This window comes from Emys orbicularis, chromosome 6, assembly GCF_028017835.1.
Source record: "Emys orbicularis isolate rEmyOrb1 chromosome 6, rEmyOrb1.hap1, whole genome shotgun sequence".
Classification (NCBI taxonomy): Eukaryota; Metazoa; Chordata; order Testudines; family Emydidae; genus Emys; species Emys orbicularis.
In genome coordinates, this window is record NC_088688.1 from 20870434 (window position 1) to 20889057 (window position 18624).

General features: G+C 48.4%; 1 protein-coding gene across 1 annotated transcript in view; it reads right to left on the reverse strand.

Moving 5' to 3' along the window:
• The window catches only part of ATP8B1 (ATPase phospholipid transporting 8B1), a 71017-nt gene that overhangs the window by 22339 nt on the left and 30054 nt on the right, over positions 1–18624 (reverse strand). Inside the window, exons 15-20 of the mRNA XM_065406631.1 lie at positions 18400–18588; positions 13615–13727; positions 12840–13004; positions 10083–10194; positions 2972–3047; positions 912–1044 (exon numbers count right to left, since the gene is read on the reverse strand). Of these exons, the coding sequence (XP_065262703.1) occupies positions 912–1044; positions 2972–3047; positions 10083–10194; positions 12840–13004; positions 13615–13727; positions 18400–18588 (788 nt within the window). The remainder of the gene's footprint in view (positions 1–911; positions 1045–2971; positions 3048–10082; positions 10195–12839; positions 13005–13614; positions 13728–18399; positions 18589–18624) is intronic.

Below are 18624 nucleotides of genomic sequence, written 5' to 3' on the forward strand. Positions count from 1 at the left end.
AGGGGTCGGGGGCTTGGAAGCCCCCACTCCCCAACCCCACTTCCTGGCAGGAGGGCTGGACGAGCGGAGTGGGGCAAGCCCCCGCCGCTCCATGGCTGGAGTTCCAGGCAAGCGGAGCAGGGCAAGGCCTGCACCCCGACCCCACTCCCCAGCTGAAGCACCGGGTGGGTGGTGTGGAGCAAGCATTGGGGCGGGAGCAGAGTCGGTACTGTGGAGGTGGGCCTGGATGTTAAGTGGGTGGGCCACAGCCCACCTGTGGCTACGCATATCTGTCGCTCATCAATAGGGGAACGTGTTCCGATTCAAGTCGGTCCGCATATCCCTCATTTGCAACTTACAGTAAAGTACTGCAAATGAGGGATATGCAGATCGGGCCCGATGTGAATTGGAACATGTTCCCCTATTGACGAGCGACAGATATGCGAAACAGCAGATAAGGGGGAGACGTATACTGGGGACCTCCTGTATTTCAACCATGAAGTAATGACTGCTGTCTGTTCAGAGCATGTTGGGGCTTGAAAGATCTAATTTTGCATCTTTCTGGTTCTTTAGCACTTGACTTTCAGAGTCCCCTGATTACGAATAATTCTAACATTAGATTGTTCTTTTTACAGGAGATTCTTTTTTGCTTTGATGGTTAACGTTGATAAATGAGAGATATTTTATTGCTTTATCTATGATATTTTCAAAGACTAGTTTTACAGTTTGGCATTTTATAGATGGAGGAAACTGAGGCAGAGAGGTTGAATATCTTTCATTGGGTGCCTCAGGGCAGCAATCAAGTGAATGAAGGAGTAGTTAACGATAAGAAACATAGGATTCCAATTTACAGCACTATTAGCCTTTGACCTATTATGTATCCCAGAAAACTCCCCAAACTGAAGTAATGGAAGAGTCTGCTTTATACATACCAGCCAGGAACCAGTGATTATTAAAGCACGATTTCTACCAGATTGAAAGAATGGCTCATTCGTTCTTTGAGAGGAGTTTATATTTGATTCAGCTTTGTTATTCTGGTTTTCCAACCTTGTTTGAAGAAGAGCACTGGAAAATGAATGAAGAGTTTTAATGTAGGTCATCTAAAAACTACAAATACTGACTTATTTTTATAGTTACTATTGTAGTGGGCCCTATCTATGGGAAACCTAAAGGTAGACTTCAAACCAAGCTAAGTGTGAACTGCTCAGTACTTGGATGGGAGATCTGCAAGAAAGGCATACAGCATATGATGTAAGAAGTGGTTAACAACTCTGTGGGTAGCGTTCTGAGTCAGTATTGCTCCAAAGCCCTAACACAAAGGGTAAATTGCATTCCCCTGATACTGATAATGTCTTTCAAATTAAATGAAAAGGGAAAATCCTGGCCTCTTATGGTTATTAAAAATTGCATGGCACTTTTTATAAAAGCAAGAGCATTAGTTGCGGTATTCCAGCTAGGTGATTATAACTTGATATCTTAAGTTTCCCCATTCTTGTAAATTTGTTTAGGGGAAAAAAATCTTCAATTTCTACTGTAAAATGTTGTGTTGTATTGCTATTTCTCTGAAACAGCTGCTATATTTTCATCCTAGAGGTTACTGTATTACAGTGGTGGATAAAGTTGATATTGTATGTCTTAACTATCGATAGCTTCAACAATCTGTAAAGTATGTTAGGATCTTTCTGGGTGAAAGGTGCTACATAAGCATCTGTTGTCCTAACTTAGTGAAGTACTTATACAAGGTGCTGAACTGAGTTATTTAGTTATTGTGGTAGCATCAAGTCAACAATGGTTGGCTTATTACCTCCACTGTTTTTAAAAGGCATGTTTCTGCCTGATCCACAATGAGTAGGGCCTTACCTAATTCACAGTCCATTTTGGTCAATTTCACAGTCATAGGATTTAAAAAATCGTAAATTTCATGATTTCAGCCATTTAAATCTGAAATTTCACGGTGTTGTAATTGTAGGGGTCCTGACCCAAAATGGAGTTGTGGGGGAGGGCGGGGGTCACAAGGTTATTGTAGGGGGGTTGTGATACTGCTACCCTTACTTCTGCGCTGCTGCTGGAGGCAGCACTGCCTTCAGAGCTGGGCGGCCAGAGAGCAGCAGCTGGTGGCTAGGAGCCCAGCTCTGAAGGTAACAGCAGTGCAGAAGTAACGATGACATGGTATGATATAGTCACCCTTACTTCTGCACTGCTGCTCGCGGGTGCTGCCTTCAGAGCTGGGCGCCTGGCCAACAACCGCTGCCCTCTGGCTGCCCAGCTCTGAAGGCAGCCCAGAGGTAAGGGTGGCAATACTGTGACCCCCCCTAAAATAACCTTATGACCTCCCCCACAACCCTCGTTTGGGTCAGGATCCCCAGTTTGAGAAACACTGGTCTCCCTCGTGAAATCTGTATAGTATAGGGTAAAACCACCCTAAAGACCAGATTTCATGGTCCGTGACACATTTTTCATGGCCACTAAATTGGTAGGGCCCTAACAATGAGTACGTTGCCTTGGTAAACTACTATGCAAAATAGTAAAAAAATAAAAAAATAAAAAAAAAATCCACAAACCACAGCATAACTGAATATTGGCCACTACTGTGGCTACATCTGTGCTACAAAATAGGGGTGGGATTCCCCTTGCTGATGTACACATACTTGCGCTAGCTTGATAGGGTATGTATTCTGCATGGCTCAGCTGTGCCTCCACTGCCTCTACCCACACTACCATGGCTATACTGTTATTTGCACTCACACTGGCTCGATAGGGGCTAGCACAATTATGCATACATGAGCAGGGGAATCACACCTCCAGCTCGTAGAGTAGACACAGCCTGCGTTTCAGTTACACTGTTAAAGCATTGTAAACACCCTATAGGAGGAATCAAAGGAGATAGCCAGATAAAGAAAGCAAGCCACAGGAACAGTGTGGTTACTTTGAATATTTTGAAATTTGAGATTTTAAACTCCTACACAAAGAATTGTGTATGCTTGTAACTTACCTGATATCCTCTCCATAGCAGATTGTAGTTTCATCTGTTAAAAGTTCACAAGAAAATCCAATGTTTTCAGCAGTTTCTGTAACAAAGTCACACGTTACTAAGATTCTTTAATGAATCATTATTAAGGCTGCGAGTTTGTCACAGAGGTCATCCATGACTTTCTGTGACTTCTGCAGCGGCCAGTGCGCCTGGCTCAGGGGTAGCTCAGGCAGCCCCTGCACATGCAAGCACCACCCCCGCAGCTCCCATTGGCTGCAGTTCCCAGCCTAGCAGCTCAGCAAGAGGGATGTCACCTTCTGGGGAACAGTGATCTCCAACCTTTTTATGCCCAGGATCACTTTTTGAATCTAAGGCCTGGTCTACACTAGGAGTTTGTGTCGAATTTAGCGCCGTTACATCGAATTAACTCTGCACCCGTCCACACCACGAAGCTATTTAGTTCGACATTGAGGTCTCTTAAATTCGACTTCTGTACTCCTCCCCAACGAGGGGAGTAGTGCTAAATTCGACATGGCCATGTTGAATTAGGCTAGGTGTGGATGGAAATCGACGGTAATAGCTCCGGGAGCTATCCCACAGTGCACCACTCTGTGGACACTCTGGACAGCAGTCCGTGCTCGGATGCTCTGACCAGCCACACAGGAAAAGCCCCGGGAAAATTTGAATTCCTTTTCCTGTCTGGGCAGTTTGAATCTCATTTCCTGTTTGGACATCGTGGCGAGCTCAGCAGCACTGGCAACGATGCAGAGCTCTCCAGCAGAGATGGTCATGCAATCTCAGAATAGAAAGAGGGCCCCAGCATGGACTGATCGGGAAGTCTTGGATCTGATCGCTGTGTGGGGCGATGAGTCCGTGCTTTCCGAGCTGCGATCGAAAAGACGGAATGCAAAGATCTATGAGAAGATCTCTAAAGCCATGGCAGAGAGAGGATACAGCCGGGATGCAACGCAGTGCCGCGTGAAAATCAAGGAGCTGAGACAAGGCTACCAGAAGACCAAAGAGGCAAACAGACGCTCCGGATCCCAGCCCCAGACATCCCATTTCTACGAGGCACTGCATTCCATCCTAGGTGCGGCCGCCACCACTACCCCACCACTGACCGTGGACTCTGAGGATGGGATATTGTCGACGGCCGCTTCCTCGGACATGTTAGCGGACGGGGAAGATGAGGAAGGAGATGAGGAGGACGAGGCAGTCGACAGCGCTTACAACGCTGATTTCCCCGACAGCCAGGATCTCTTCATCACCCTTACAGAGATCCCCTACCAACCGTCCCCAGCCGTTAACCCGGACACAGAATCAGGGGAAGGATCAGCCAGTAAGTGTTTTAAACATCTAAACATTTATTTTTAACAGAACAGGAATATTAACAATGGGTTTTTCATGATTAGTTTGCCCTAGGCGCTTAACGTTTCAGTCCTGGGCAGTGCAACTACTGAAAAAAAATCTAACAATGTCCGGTTTAGCATGATGGTTCTGCCCTAGCCGCTCTACTGTTTAGTCCCTGCCAGTGCAGCTACAGTAAAATGCAGTCTAGTGCTGTGCATGGTCTAGTTCACAGAGAAAGACTATGTTCTTTGTTCACCCAAAAATTTATCTTTCTGAGGAATTCACTCCCTTTTTCCCATCCCACAGCTGCGACTGTCTCCCGACCTAGCCTGGCATCACACTCCCAGAGGCTAGCGCAGATTAGGCGTAGGAAGAAGAGGACACGGGAGGACATGTTCTCGGAACTTATGGGCTGCTCCCGAGCCCAGGCAGCCCAGCAGACCCAGTGGAGGGAGAACTTGTCCCAAATGCACCGTTCAGACATGGAACGGGAGGAGAGGTGGCGGCAGGAAGACCAGCAGGCGACTCAAACGCTGCTTGGACTAATAAGGGAGCAAACGGACACACTCCGGCGCCTTGTGGATGTTCTGCAGGACCGGAGGCAGGAGGACAGAGCCCCACTGCAGTATATCTGTAACCGCTCTCCCCCGCCACCAAGTCCCATATCCCCCTCACCCAAAGTCCCAAGAAGGAGGGGCGGCAGAGTCCGTGAAAACTCTCACTCCACCCCTGCAGACTGCTCAAGTACCAGAAGGCTCTCATTCCCCAAAATTTGATAAGTCCTTTCCTTCCCGCCTCACCCAAGCCCCCGTCCAAGTTTCATCCCCCAGTTTCATGTGTAGTTGCTAATAAAAAATACGTTTCTGTTAATTACTGTTTCCATCATGTTCTTTTAGAGGAGAGTCTGTCTGAAGGGGGGGAAGGGGGTTGGTAATTGGACAGGACAGCCACCTTTACCAGGGTACAGAGGCGGGGGCAGGTTCAGCAGCAGGGCACACACACATTGCAGTCACTAGTTACCCTGGTCAGTCTGGGAGGTGGTTTTCATGTTCTGTGTGTGTGTGGGGGGGGCTCTGTGACTTTGTGGCGGGGGAGGGCAGTTAGAGATCTTATGCAGCGGTCCTTATCCTGGATCACAGAGCCACGCAGCAGGGGATCTGTAACCGTCCTCCTCCTGCCACAAAGTCACATAGCCCCCACACACAGAGTTTAGAAGCGTCCTTTGCATCACTACACTACACCCGCTCCCCACCACAGTCTGCGTCCCAGGTTCAACACTTTACCGAGAAAACAGTAATAAAGAAAACGGTGTTCATTAACAAAATTCAAGTGATTTTATTTTTAAACGTGTGTTGGAAGGGGGGGGAACGGGGTATGTAACTGGAGAGGATAGTGAATATTTACTTGGTAAAGAAACGGGGGCAGGTTCAGCTTCTCTGTACACAAACTTAATAGTCACTGGTTACCCTGCTCACTCAGGAACCTAGCTTTCAAAGCCTCCCGGATGCACAGCGCGTCCCGCTGGGCTCTTCTAATCGCCCGGCTGTCTGGCTGGGCGTAATCAGCAGCCAGGCTATTTGCCTCAACCTCCCACCCCGCCATAAAGGTCTCCCCCTTGCTCTCACAGAGATTGTGGAGCACACAGCAAGCTGCAATAACAATAGGGATATTGGTTTCGCTGAGATCACAGCGAGTCAGTAAGGTTCTCCATCTCCCCTTGAGACAGCCAAAAGCACACTCCACCACCATTCTGTACTTGCTCAGCCGGTAGTTGAAGAGTTCTTTTTCAGTGTCCAGGGCGCCAGTATAGGGCTTCATGAGCCAGGGCATTAGCGGGTAGGCTGGGTCCCCGAGGATGACTATAGGCATCTCCACATCCAAGAGTTATTTTGTGGTCCGGGAAGTAAATACCTTCCTGCAGCCGTCTAAACAGACCAGAGTTCCTGAAAACACGAGCGTCATGAACCTTGCCCGGCCATCCGACGTTGATGTTTGTAAAACGTCCCCTATGGTCCACCAGTGCTTGCAGCACCATTGAAAAGTAGCCCTTTCGGTTAATGTACTGGCTGGCCTGGTGGTCCGGTGCCAGGATAGGGATGTGAGTTCCATGTATAGCCCCACCGCAGTTTGGGAATCCCATCGCGGCGAAGCCATCTATGATGACCTGCGCGTTTCCCAGGGTCACTACCTTTGAGAGCAGTAGCTCAACGATTGCGTTGGCTACTTGCATGACAACAACCCCCACGGTAGATTTGCCCACGCCAAAGTGGTTCGTGACTGACCGGTAGCTGTCTGGCGTTGCAAGCTTCCAGAGGGCTATGGCCACTCGCTTCTGGACACTCGGGGCTGCTCGCATCCGGGTGTCATTGCGCTTCAGGGCAGGGGACAGCAACTCACAAAGTTCCAGGAAAGTCCCCTTCCGCATGCGAAAGTTTCGCAGCCACTGTGATTCATCCCAGACCTGCAGCACTATGCAGTCCCACCAATCCGTGCTTGTTTCCCGGGCCCAGAATCGCCGTTCCACAACATCAACATGACCCATTGCCACCATGATGTCCTCGGCGCGGGGTACCATGCTTTCTGACAGGTCTGTGCCACTCTCAGACTTCAGGTCCTCACCGCGCTGCCGTAGCCTCCTCGCCCGATTTCTCAGCATCTGCCTCTGGGAAAGGTGGATGATAAGGTGCGAGGTGTTGACAACGGCCATAACTGCAGCGATGGTCGCAGCGGGCTCCATGCTCGCAGTGCTGTGGCGTGCGCGCTGTCACTGACCAGAAGTGTGCGAACTGATTTCCCACCGGCGCTTTCAGGGAGGGAGGGCGGGAGTGACGGTCGGATGACGACAGTTACCCAAAAGCATCCTCGACATTTTTTTTACCCAGAAGGCATTGGCGGCTCAGCCCAGAATTCCAATGGGCAGCGGGGACTGCGGGAACTGTGGGATAGCTGCCCACAGTGCACCGCTTCCAATGTCGACGCTTGCCCCGTTAGTGTGGACTAACAAAGTCGAATTACTGTCCTTAGTGTGGACACACACGTTCGACTTTGTAATATCGATTCCACATATTCGATTTAAGTAAAATCGAACTACTCTCGTAGTGTAGACATACCCTAAGGGCAAACCAGAATCTACCCCGCCCATACCCCTAGGCCTTGACCCTTCCCCAAAGCCCCGCCTTGCTCACTCCATCCCCCGCGCTCTCTGTCGCTTGCTCTCCCCCACCCTCACTCACTTTCACCGGGCTGGGGTAGGGGGTTGGGGTACGGGCTGTGGGATGAGGGGTTCATAGTGTGGGAAGGGGCTCTGGGCTGAGCTGTGGCAGGGGGTTGAGGTGCAGGAGGGGGTGCTAGGTGCAGGCTCTGGGAGGAGGTTTGGGTGCAGGAGGGGGCTCCTGGCTGGGGCAGAGTGTTGGGATGCAGGAGGGGGTACAGGGTGCTGGCTCTGGGAGTGAGTCAGGGCTGGGTCAGGGGGTTGGGGTGCAGGAGGGGGTACAGTGTGCTGGCTCACGATGGGGCTTGGGGTGCAGGAGGGGGCATGGGGTGCTGTCAGCGGGGGGGCATGTGGCTCTGTGTGCTGCCCCTCTGCAAGCGCTGCCCACGCAGCTCTCCCAGCCAATGGGAGCTGCGGGGAGGTGCTTGCAGGCAGGAGCAGCACGTGGAGGGAGACCCCTGCCCCCCCGGCCCTGGGGCTGCACTGGCCGCTTCCGGGAGTGGCATGGGGCCAGGGTAGGCAGGGAGCCTGCCTTAGTGGCAGCCACACTGCACCACCAGAGATTGAGATTGACTGGGAGATCCTCTAAGATCGACCAGTCAATCACAATCGACCGTTTGGTGACCACTGCTTCAGTGGCTGCTCCGAGCTGGGGTGGAGTCATGCACTAGGACTGAGAGCAGGGAGCCTGTGTCTCCTGTGCTCTCAGTGGTGCCCCTGCTGGCACCAAGGCACCATAGAGTAGGAAGCAGTCTGAGTTGAATGCAGAGGGAACAAAAGGTGGACTGGGGGAGGGAAAGGCATAGATTGGAACAAGGAGTCTGATGAGACTGGGACTGATTGTGGGGAGGGGGAGACACTGGGACTCTGACAGTGAGTCCAGAGACAGAGACTGGGACTGGCTAGGCAAGAAAAGTGGCACAAGACACCTAAGGAATAGAGACTGGGATGTCAAGGAGAATGGGAACAGCACAAGGAGCCAGTAGTGGGGGGAAAGAAAGGATAGAGACAAGTCAGAGGGGATGGGGCAGCAGCATGCATCTCATTCCTCTCTAATGCTGGTCCACAAACAGGATAACTAGGTTTGGCAGAATTTGACTAAAAAAAAAAAAATTCCAATGGATAACCTTGATTTTTATTTTTAAGCTTTTTTTGTTTTTATCTATTTATTTTTTCAGTTGTGCAAAATTATGGGTTTTAAGCATTTTAAATTAGTTTTAAAACCATTAAAACACAAACTGCCATCATCAATATGTCTAAATTTTAATATTAAATCAAGTTCTAAGAAGTTCTCAAGAAGTGTTTTTCTTACTTTGCTTATCTGTAAATTTCAATGATCATCGATGGAAATATTTTTTCATTGGTTTGTATAGTGCAACTGATATTTCCTGAGAAAAATCTGATCCTTCCAAGCTTAAGGAGAACCTACTATTATCCTCATTTACTCCACTATAACTGTGCTGTGCGGTGGATGTAAACTTGGTTCTAACCTCAATGACGACGCCTGTGAGTGTCAATATGATACTACATTATGGAATTTGGTATTTTGTTTGCCTTTTTAATAACCTAGGAAATTACAGACACGTGCACACACGCACAAAAAAACCCTTATGAACATCAGCTTTTAAAATGAAGTAGTCAGAAGTTAGAAAATGCCTGTGTATCAGCCTCCTGGTGCGTATGCATTATGATAGTCTCATTACATGATCACATACTATTGTGTTCACAGAACCTCTGTACAGGATGGACTTGCTCTGGGTTTGAGTTATGGTTGTCTAGTTAAGTAAACTCATCTGAAGAACCCCTGCTTCATTTTTGCAGAAGTTGGAAGGTGTGTAGTAAATAAGGCACAAAGACTGCAGGAAGAGTAAGGATGGTTCATGGTTAAGGCAGGTGAACATTACCCTGGAGAATTGGATTCTATCCCTGCCTCTACCACCAAGTTCCTGTGTGATAATGGGCAAGTCACTTAAAGGTTTATTCTCTTTTGCAAAACCATCTTTAAGAAGAAAGTTTCCTTTTTGTCCCAGCAATTTAAAAGACAAAATTCACTTGCATGAAACAGCCAGGTTTTATAACCATAGAAACAGGAGTTAATAATGGAAATAGCAACTCATTCTTCTGTTAAAGTCATGTCTGTCATCAACATTATTTTCCAATCAGTTACCCTTGTGATTGGACAAGTTAATTAGTTGGCAGCCAATTGTCATACATTAGTTTCTCATTTGGAAATATAGCAAAGATTTTTCTCTAAAAATAATTCATAGGTTAAGGCCATGATGGTCATCTAGTCTAACCTCCTGCACAACACAGACCATACAATCTCACCCAGTAAACTCAGCATTAAGTGGAACTTCCATCTGAGCTATTGCACATCTTTTAGAAATATATACAGTCTTGATTTAAAGACTTCAAGTGACAAAGAATCCATGATATCCCTACGGAAGTTGTTCCAGTGATTAGTTACCCAGTTGAGAATTTGAGTTTTATTTCTAGCCTGAATTTGTCTAGCTTCAGCTTCCAACCATAAAATCTCATGTTTCTGCTATCATTATAGTAATGTAAATATACCTTTTTTGTCACCAGTAAGCACCCAGATTTTAATGTCCGCCTTTGCAAGTTTGGAAATGGTTTCTGGAACCCCATCCTGTAGTTTGTCTTCAATAGCTGTAGCACCCAAGAGCTGGAAGTTATTGGGAACACAAGCGTTTAATAAGACAAAAATCCAGAGAGAAAACAGGTTTAGTTTGTAGTATAAAATGAAGCTATTTAGATATGGAAGAAGATACTGTTGTCTCTTGTCTTATACTTAGATTGTAGGCTCATTGGGGCAGGAACCATCTTTTTGTGGTCTGTTTGTACAGCACCTAGCACAATGGGGTCCTGGTCCATGACTAGGGCTCCTAGGTACTATGATGATAATAAACGCCACCATTACAGAACTAGATGACTGATAGTTGTTATTATGTAGGACACCACAGGAAACATTTTCATCTGTGTATTGTATTCCTTCCCAGTTACATATAGGATTTGTTTACAGTAATTACAACTATATAGTATCAGAGGGGTAGCCGTGTTAGTCTGGATCTGTAAAAAGCAACAGAGGGTCCTGTGGCACCTTTAAGACTAACAGATGTATTGGAGCAGGGGTAGGCAACCTTTCAGAAGTGGTGTGCCGAGTCTTCATTTATTCACTCTAATTTAAGGTTTCGCGTGCCGGTAATACATTTTAACGTTTTTAGAAGGTCTCTTTCTAGAAGTCTATATTATATAACTAAACTATTGTATGTAAAGTAAACAAGGTTTTCAACATGTTTAAGAAGCGTCATTTAAAATTAAATTAAAATGCTGATCTTACGCTGCCAGCCTGGGGTTCTGTTCACCTAGGCCGGCAGCGGGCTGAGCAGGGCCTATGGCTGGGACCCCAGACCGGGGGGGTGGGGGCGGTGTTTCAGGGGTCAGGGCAGAGGGAGGGGGTTCAGGGCAGAAGGCTAGGGTGTGGGGGGGGGTTCAGGGGTCAGCGCAGAGCGAGGGGGTTCAGGGATCAGGGCAGAGGGCTGGGGTGTGTGGGGGGTGTAAGGCAGAAGGCCGGGGGGGGGGGGTTCAAGGGTCAGGGCAGAGGGCTGGGGGTGTGTGGGGGGTGCAGGGTAGAAGGCTGGGGGGGGTTCAAGGGTCAGGTCAGAGGGCTGGGGCAGGTGCAGGGCAGAAGGCCGGGTGTGTGTTGGGGTGGGGGGGTGCAGGGCAGGGGGCTGAGTGTGTGTGTGGGGGTTCAAAAGTCAGCTCAGAGGGCTGGGGGGGGTGCAGGGCAAAAGGCTGGGTGTGGGAGGGGGTTCAGGGCAGAGGGCTGGGGCTGTGGGGATGCAGGGCAGAAGGCTGGGTGTGTGTTGGGGTGTGGGGGGCTCAGGGCAGAGGGCTGGGTGTGGGGGGGTTCAGGGGAGACAGATGGGGCTGTGGGGGTGCAGGGCAGAAGGCTGGGTGTGTGTTGGGGTGGGGGGGTGCAGGGCAGAAGGCTGGGTGTGGGAGGGGGTTCAGGGCAGAGGGCTGGGGCTGTGGGGATGCAGGGCAGAAGGCTGTGTGTGTGTTGTGGTGTGGGGGGCTCAGGGCAGAGGGCTGGCGGGTGTGGGGGGCTCAGGGCAGAGGGCTGGCGGGTGTGGGGGGGTTCAGGGGAGACAGATGGGGCTGTGGGGGTGCAGGGCAGAAGGCTGGGTGTGGGGGGGGGTTCAAGGCAGAGGGCTGGGGCTGTGGGGATGCAGGGCAGAAGGCTGGGGGTGTGTTGGGGTGTGGGGGGTTCAGGGCAGAGGGCGGGGTGCTCGGCTCGTGGGGGTGCTCCCAGCCCCCTGCCCTGAGCGGCTCAGGGCAGGGGGCTGGAAGGGATATGCCCTGTTCCACCCCCTTCCCCCAGGCTCTGTCCCTACCTCTCTCTGCCTCCTCTACCGAGCTGTGTGATCCTGGAATTCACAGTTAACCAGATCATTTTAACAATAAAACTTTTTCTTGGTATACTTCAGATGGCCACGTTCTGCTTTCTAGTTACCCCAGAGAAACTCTTTTAAAGTCAATAGCATTTGCCAATTCAATAGCGCCTTATTTGGCCCAAGGTATTGGGTTTCTTTAAAAAAAAAAAAAAAAAAAAAAAAAAAAAAATCTTCACAATGACTGTGATGAGAGACTTTTGGTTTTTTTAAATGCTATTTGCAATTTATACTCTTGCTTCTCATGAAGTGGTCTTGAATATACACAATTAGAGATATCTGAGTGACATATCTTGATCAGACTGTTTGGTCCCTGTAGTCTTACCCCCTGTGTCAGACACATTAAGCAATACTCAATCCTTCAAATAAAGGGACGTTAACTCCATACCATACTAACCGGTTGCATCACACACAGTGGAGATCAATTTAATAGTAGAAGTAGTTCCGAGCTTTAAAGAGGAAATAACCTTTGAACAGCTATAGCAAGGTTCCCCTTTTGCAAATTATTTGTAATGCAGTTACCATCATAGCAGATAGATAAACAGCTATCAAATTTTAAAACCTGAACTTTTTTTTTTTAATAAAACTCATTTCTGAGCTAGTGCTACTGCTTACAGAGATTAGCAGCCTTTTTGGAATGGAGGAAAAAAGTCCAGTGAAAGCTAAACCAAAGAAATCCATGTTCCTTCATTCCCTGAAGCTCTCTAGAACTGAGTTTTGGCAGTCTCAAAATCTTAATTAAAATTGTACTCACAAATGTGCTAATCAAAAAGGGCTATTCAGTTTCCACAATGGTTTGTTACTATTTGGACAAGAATAAAAACACATTTATAAAATTTAAAATATTACAACTTACAATAAGGTTTTTTTCTATTTCTTCATATACGTTATCCAGGGCTTCATCACGGTTACTTGCAGCTACACTAGCTTCCATGAACTTTTTATTCCATGCTTCATATTCACCATGACTAATGTCCTTGTAGCAGAGGCATAATGTCCTCAAGGTCTCATTTGCAAAAATCTGTGGAAAGAAAGAGAAATAAGCTGCATAGATTTCAATATTAGCTTAAAATTGAAGTTGAGAAGACTTCATGCTATGACTAGTCAATCTGAAAGAACTCAGTCACTGGCTGCTACTGTACTCAAGACTGTATGGTGAAAGTTGGACACGTTAAATAGAAGATTCTACAATCATTTGGAAAAAATGTAAAACAATCAATGCAGTAATAGTACATAGTGCAATTTATCCGTCCATCTAGGTAGGTCTAGAAAACATGCTGCAAAGTACAAGTAAAAAATTGAATGGAGCGGGAAAGTCTGAAGTGACATGCAAGTGTCTCAAATAACGAAAAACTAATTTCAATATGTACAATGCAAACATTTAAAATACAATTCCATTAAAAAGAAAAAAAAGGGGGGGGGGAAATCACATGTTCTGATTTCGAACAACACAACATCTAGTAGCAGCAAAATAAGTTGTTCAGCTTTTTTGAACACTTTGTTCTAACAGTCCTATGGAGCTATATTTTTCAAGCAAAGTAGAAATAAGTCAACTCAATGCAGTTGTAGGTAGGTGCAAATAGCTTCGTTTTACCCATGTTAAAAATGGCATTTAAAAAAGCAAAACTTACATCTAGTGCTTCCTGTGTAATCTGTCTCTGAGGATTCATTGGATGCAAACGTTCATAAATTACTGTATCAGCTCCTTTACAGTAAAGTTTAATGTTTCCATCTGGTTCTCTTACTAAATCAGAGAAGGGGAAGAAACGAAAAAAAAAAAAAAAAAAAAAAAAAGCAAAGGGTAGATGTAATAAAGAATAAATTTCTGATCTGACTTTTGTGTCTCGCTATTATGTCAGTAGTTTTCTGGTAACAGGAAGATCTCTTTTTTTAAAAATTAGAAAACCTGAAATATTCCATCAGAGAACTGAAGGTTAAATAACAGGGCGACCAATACACAACTTCTTTAAACAGGAAGAGACATTCGAGGCTGGTATGCCTAGAGTTAGAATTACTAAATCAAGTTTCTCTCTTATACTGGTATAAGCTCTTTGATGCGGCTCAACAGCTTAATTTTGGTTCACAAACACATCATTTCCTCCTCAGCCCTGCAGCGAATGAACAAGGTATCAAAATTCGTAAGAACTGTGTTTTGAGAGCATTTTTTTAAAACATCAAAACACAATTTGCTCACAAGAGCAGGAGAGAGACTACAGTGAAGATATGTTGCAGTTTTCCTTGCACTCGCAATAAAATAAAATAAACCTGAATTTGATATTGTCTGACAGCCCACTATTGAAATTGTTTTAGTGAATTTATACTTCATGTGCTAGGGAAGAAACTAAGATCAAAAACTGTTCATTACTATTAAGTGAGATAACACTTCAGCATGCGAACAAAATGGTCACTCCCCTCTCGTAAGTGTTGTTCTTCGAGAGATGTTGCTCATATCCATTCCAATTAGATGCGTGCGCGCCGTGTGCAGTCGTTGGAAATTTTTCCCCCTAGCAGCACCCGTCGGGTCAGCTGTGGAGCCCCCTGGAGTGGTGCCTTCCTGGCGCTCAATACATGACCCTGCCGACCCAGCGCCTCCTCAGTTCCTTCTTACCGATTACTCCAACGGAGGGGAAGGTGGGAGGGTTTGGAATGGATATGAGCAACACATCTTGAAGAACAACACTTACGAGAGGTGAGTAACCGTTTTTTCTTCAAGTGATTGCTCATATCCATTCCAATTAGCTGACTCCCAAGCCTTACGTAGACGGTGGGGTCAGAGTTAAGGAAATGCTGATTGTAGCACCGCTCTGCCGAAAGCCGCATCATCTCTGGCGAGCTGGACAATGGCGTAGTGAGAAATGAAGATATGTACCAAGGACCAAGTTGCTGTATCAGGACCTGGGCCAAAAATGCTGATGATGAGGCCTGGACCCTCGTGGAGTGTGCCATAAGAGCCGGGGCTGGTACGTTGGCCAGCTCATAGCACGTGCAGATGCATGACATGATCCAGGAGGATATTCTTTGAGATGAGACTGGGAGCCCTTTCATCCAGTCTGCCACCGCTATGAACAGCTCGACAGGTTCGACTTCCTGAACGGCTTAGTGCGCTTGATGTAAAAAGCTAGTGCTCGCCAAACATTGAGGGAGTGCAGCCTCTGCTCCCGGTTACTGGCCTGCAGCTTAGGGTAAAAGACAGGCAGGAAAATGTCCTGACTGGTGTGGAAGTGCGATACCACCTTGGGAAGAAAGGCCAGGTGAGGCCTGAGTTGCATCTTATCCCTGTGGAAAACTGTGTAAGGTGGGTCAGAGGTGAGGGCCTTTCGCTACCTTCCATGACAGATACAGGAGGGAGCAAGTCGCCAGTGGTTCGAACGAGGGCCCCAGGAGTCTGGAGAGGACCAGGTTGAGGTCCCTCACAGGGAGAGGCTACCTGATCTGGGGATGTAGGTGGTCCAGACCCTTGAGGAAGTGACCAACCATAGGGTTGGCGAAGATGGATCACTGGACGCTCCTGGGTGGAAGGCCGAGATAGCAGTGAGGTGTACCCTTATGGAGGACGCCGCCAGGCCTTGCTGTTTCAGGTGTACGAGGTACTCCAAAATGAGAGGTACAGGCGCCTGGAGAGGGTGTACGATGCTGGTGACACCAACACGAGAATCTCTTCCACTTTGCCAGATACGTGGCTCTAGTGGAGGGATTCCTGCTGCCAAGAAGGACCTCCCTTACTTGTTCTGAGCTCAGAAGTTTCATGGGGTTCAGCCATGAAGCTTCCAAGCCATGAGGTGGAGGGACTGCAGGTTGGGGTGATGGAGGTGACCGTGGTCCTGAGTGAGTAAGTCAGGGAGGAGAGGTAACGTGGCCGGGGTGTCCACCGACAGTTTCAGGAGCGCCGTGTACCAGTGTTGTCGAGGCCACACTAGAGCTACCAGAATTATCCCTGTCCTGTCCCTGTGGACCTTGAGCAGGACCTTGTGCACGAGAGGGAACGGGGGAAAGGAGTAGAGCAGTCGACCTCTCCAGGGTAGCAGGAATGCATCCGTGAGCGAGCCTGGGCTGTGGCCCTGGAAGGAGCAGAACATTGGGCACTTCCTGTTGCGGTGGGTGGCAAACAGGTGGATCTAGGGAAACCCCCACCTTTGGAAAACCAGGTGTATGACATCCAGGCGAATGGACCACTCGTGTGTGTGGAAGGACCTGCTGAGGTGGTCCGTGAGTGTTGTTTGGACTCCTGATAGAAAGGATGCTTCCAGGTGAATGGAGTGGGCTATGCAGAACTCCCATAGCTGCAGGGCCTCCTGGCACAGGGGAGAGGAACGGGCTCCACCCTGCTTGTTGATGCAAAACATGGTGGTGTTGTTGTCCGTTAGAACTGCTACGCACTAGCCTTGTAGTCGGGCTTAAAAGGCCTGGCAGGCTAGGCGCACCGCCATCAGTTCCTTGATGTTGATATGTACGGAGAGCTCGTCCTGCGACCACAGGCCCTGTGTCTGGAGGTCTCCCAGATGGGCACCCCATCCCAGAGCTGATGCGTCCGTAATCGGACAAGGAAGGGTGAGGAAAGGGACTCCTTCGCACATTGCTTGAAGGCTGAGCCACCAGTGGAGAGACGCGAGGACCTGCCCCGGCACCGTGACCACTGAATTCAAGCTGTCACGCCCGGGGCAGTAGGCCAAGGCGAGCCATGCCTGCAAAGGCCTGAGCTGCAGCCTGGTATGCCAGGTCACATAAGTGCAAGCAGCCATGTGGCCGAGGGGACTCAGGTACCCCCTTGCTGTTGTGATTGGGAATTGCCGGAGGCTTTGAATTATGTCTGGGATGGCTCGGAATCGGGTCTCTGGCAGAAGGGCTCATGCCTGAACCAAGTCTAACACCGCAATGATGAATTCTATTCTTTGGGTCGGTTCCAAGGTCGACTTCCCCAAGTTGAGGAGGAGACCCAGTCGCTCGAATGTGTACCTGACCAAACGGATTTGGGACTGCAAACTTGAGACGGTGCCACTCAATGTGGTACCGGAGGCTTGGCACAAAGGGTGGGTGACCTCGGCACTGTCATGGCGATGAGGTCCCTCGCGTCCTTAAAGGTATCCTGGGTGGATGGCAATTCCACCTCCTCGATGACCTGGGCCGGGGAGTCCAACGGCACCAGACTCGACGGTCCCCCTTGCGGGGCCGAAGTCAACGGTGCCATCTCCATAGACTTCGGCCCTGGGTGCTCCTCTCAAGGACGTGCCCCATTGGCTGACTCCAGAGGGGTGGGCCTCTGGGATGGAGAGCTGCTCCTCCCTGGCTTCCAGTGTTGCTTCTGTGCCGGTGAGTGGGAGTGGTGCCGGGTCAACCCTGCCGGTTTTGGCACCGGGGAGCGGTGGTGCCCAGGTCTCTGCCAGAGTCCTACCATGATGCCGCTTCCACCACTGTCACCGGGGTGCTATGCACTGATGAACTTGGCGCCAGGTCTTCCCGCTGGTGGAGGCTGTGGTTTAAGTGCCACCTCCATAAGGAGCTGCGAGGCAAAAAGTCTCGCCTCTTTTTAGTTCTGGGGCAAAACCCTTTACAAATCCTGCACTTGTCGGCTTGGTGAGCCTCCCCCAGACACACACGTTGTGGGGGGTCGCCTGTTGGCATGGGCTTTTGCAGGACTTGCAGGGCTTGAACCCCTGGGACTTGGGCATGTAAGTCCTCCCAGGGAAAAGCAGTCGGGATAGAGGGTAACCGCCCCCCCCCCCAGCCCAACAGCTAACTACTAACTAAGAACTAACTAATAATTACAGAAAACAACAAACAAACAAAACTAGGGAAACGTGGTAGAACTTGCTAAGCTACAGTTCCAATGACCGTCACTGGAGGTAAGAAGGAACTGAGGAGGTGCCGGGTCATATATCAAAGGTGCCACTCCAGGGGGCTCCACAGCTGACCCAACGGGTGCTGCTGGGGAAACACTTTCCGACAACTGTGCATGCGACACGCGCGCACCTAATTGGAATCGATATGAGCAATCACTCGAAGAAGAACTAGACATTATAGGGGTCCTCAAACTTTTCATAACATGGACCCACATTTTAATACAGAGATTGTCCAGTGGACACATCTGCATCCATTCACAGACCACCTCCACTTGCATTCAGAATTGGGTGGACCACACTGATAAAGGAATAATATCCTTGACAGCACTACAACAATCACTTAACATGTTAGAGTAAGCTTAGAAAAGCCTTCTGTGTATTTCAGTTTCATTTAAAGCAATTTAGCAGCTGGAAATACAGAGCAGTCACCACCATATTCTATGATTCTATGATTCTATATAACCAGCCATTTTGCCAAAGACAACCATAACAGCACAGTGTGAGAACCTCCGTTCTACTGGTTTAGAGAGTTTTTCTTTAGGGGTCTCTAAAAATAAAGTTTTTTTGAGATCAGCTTACCAATAACAGACATTCGTTTTCTATCACTGTTGAAGTCCAAGATAGCAAGAACATCATAAGTTCTTTCAGTCCCCATCTCACTTATAGTAATGGTATTCTGAGTTCGTGACAGAAAAGCAAATCCAAAGTTTCTGGCTGCTGTTACCAAGGCTCCTTCATCTGGGGAGGCCGCTTGATAGTTGAGCTGACCTATAGTATTAATAGAGTGAAAAGGGAAGAAAGCCA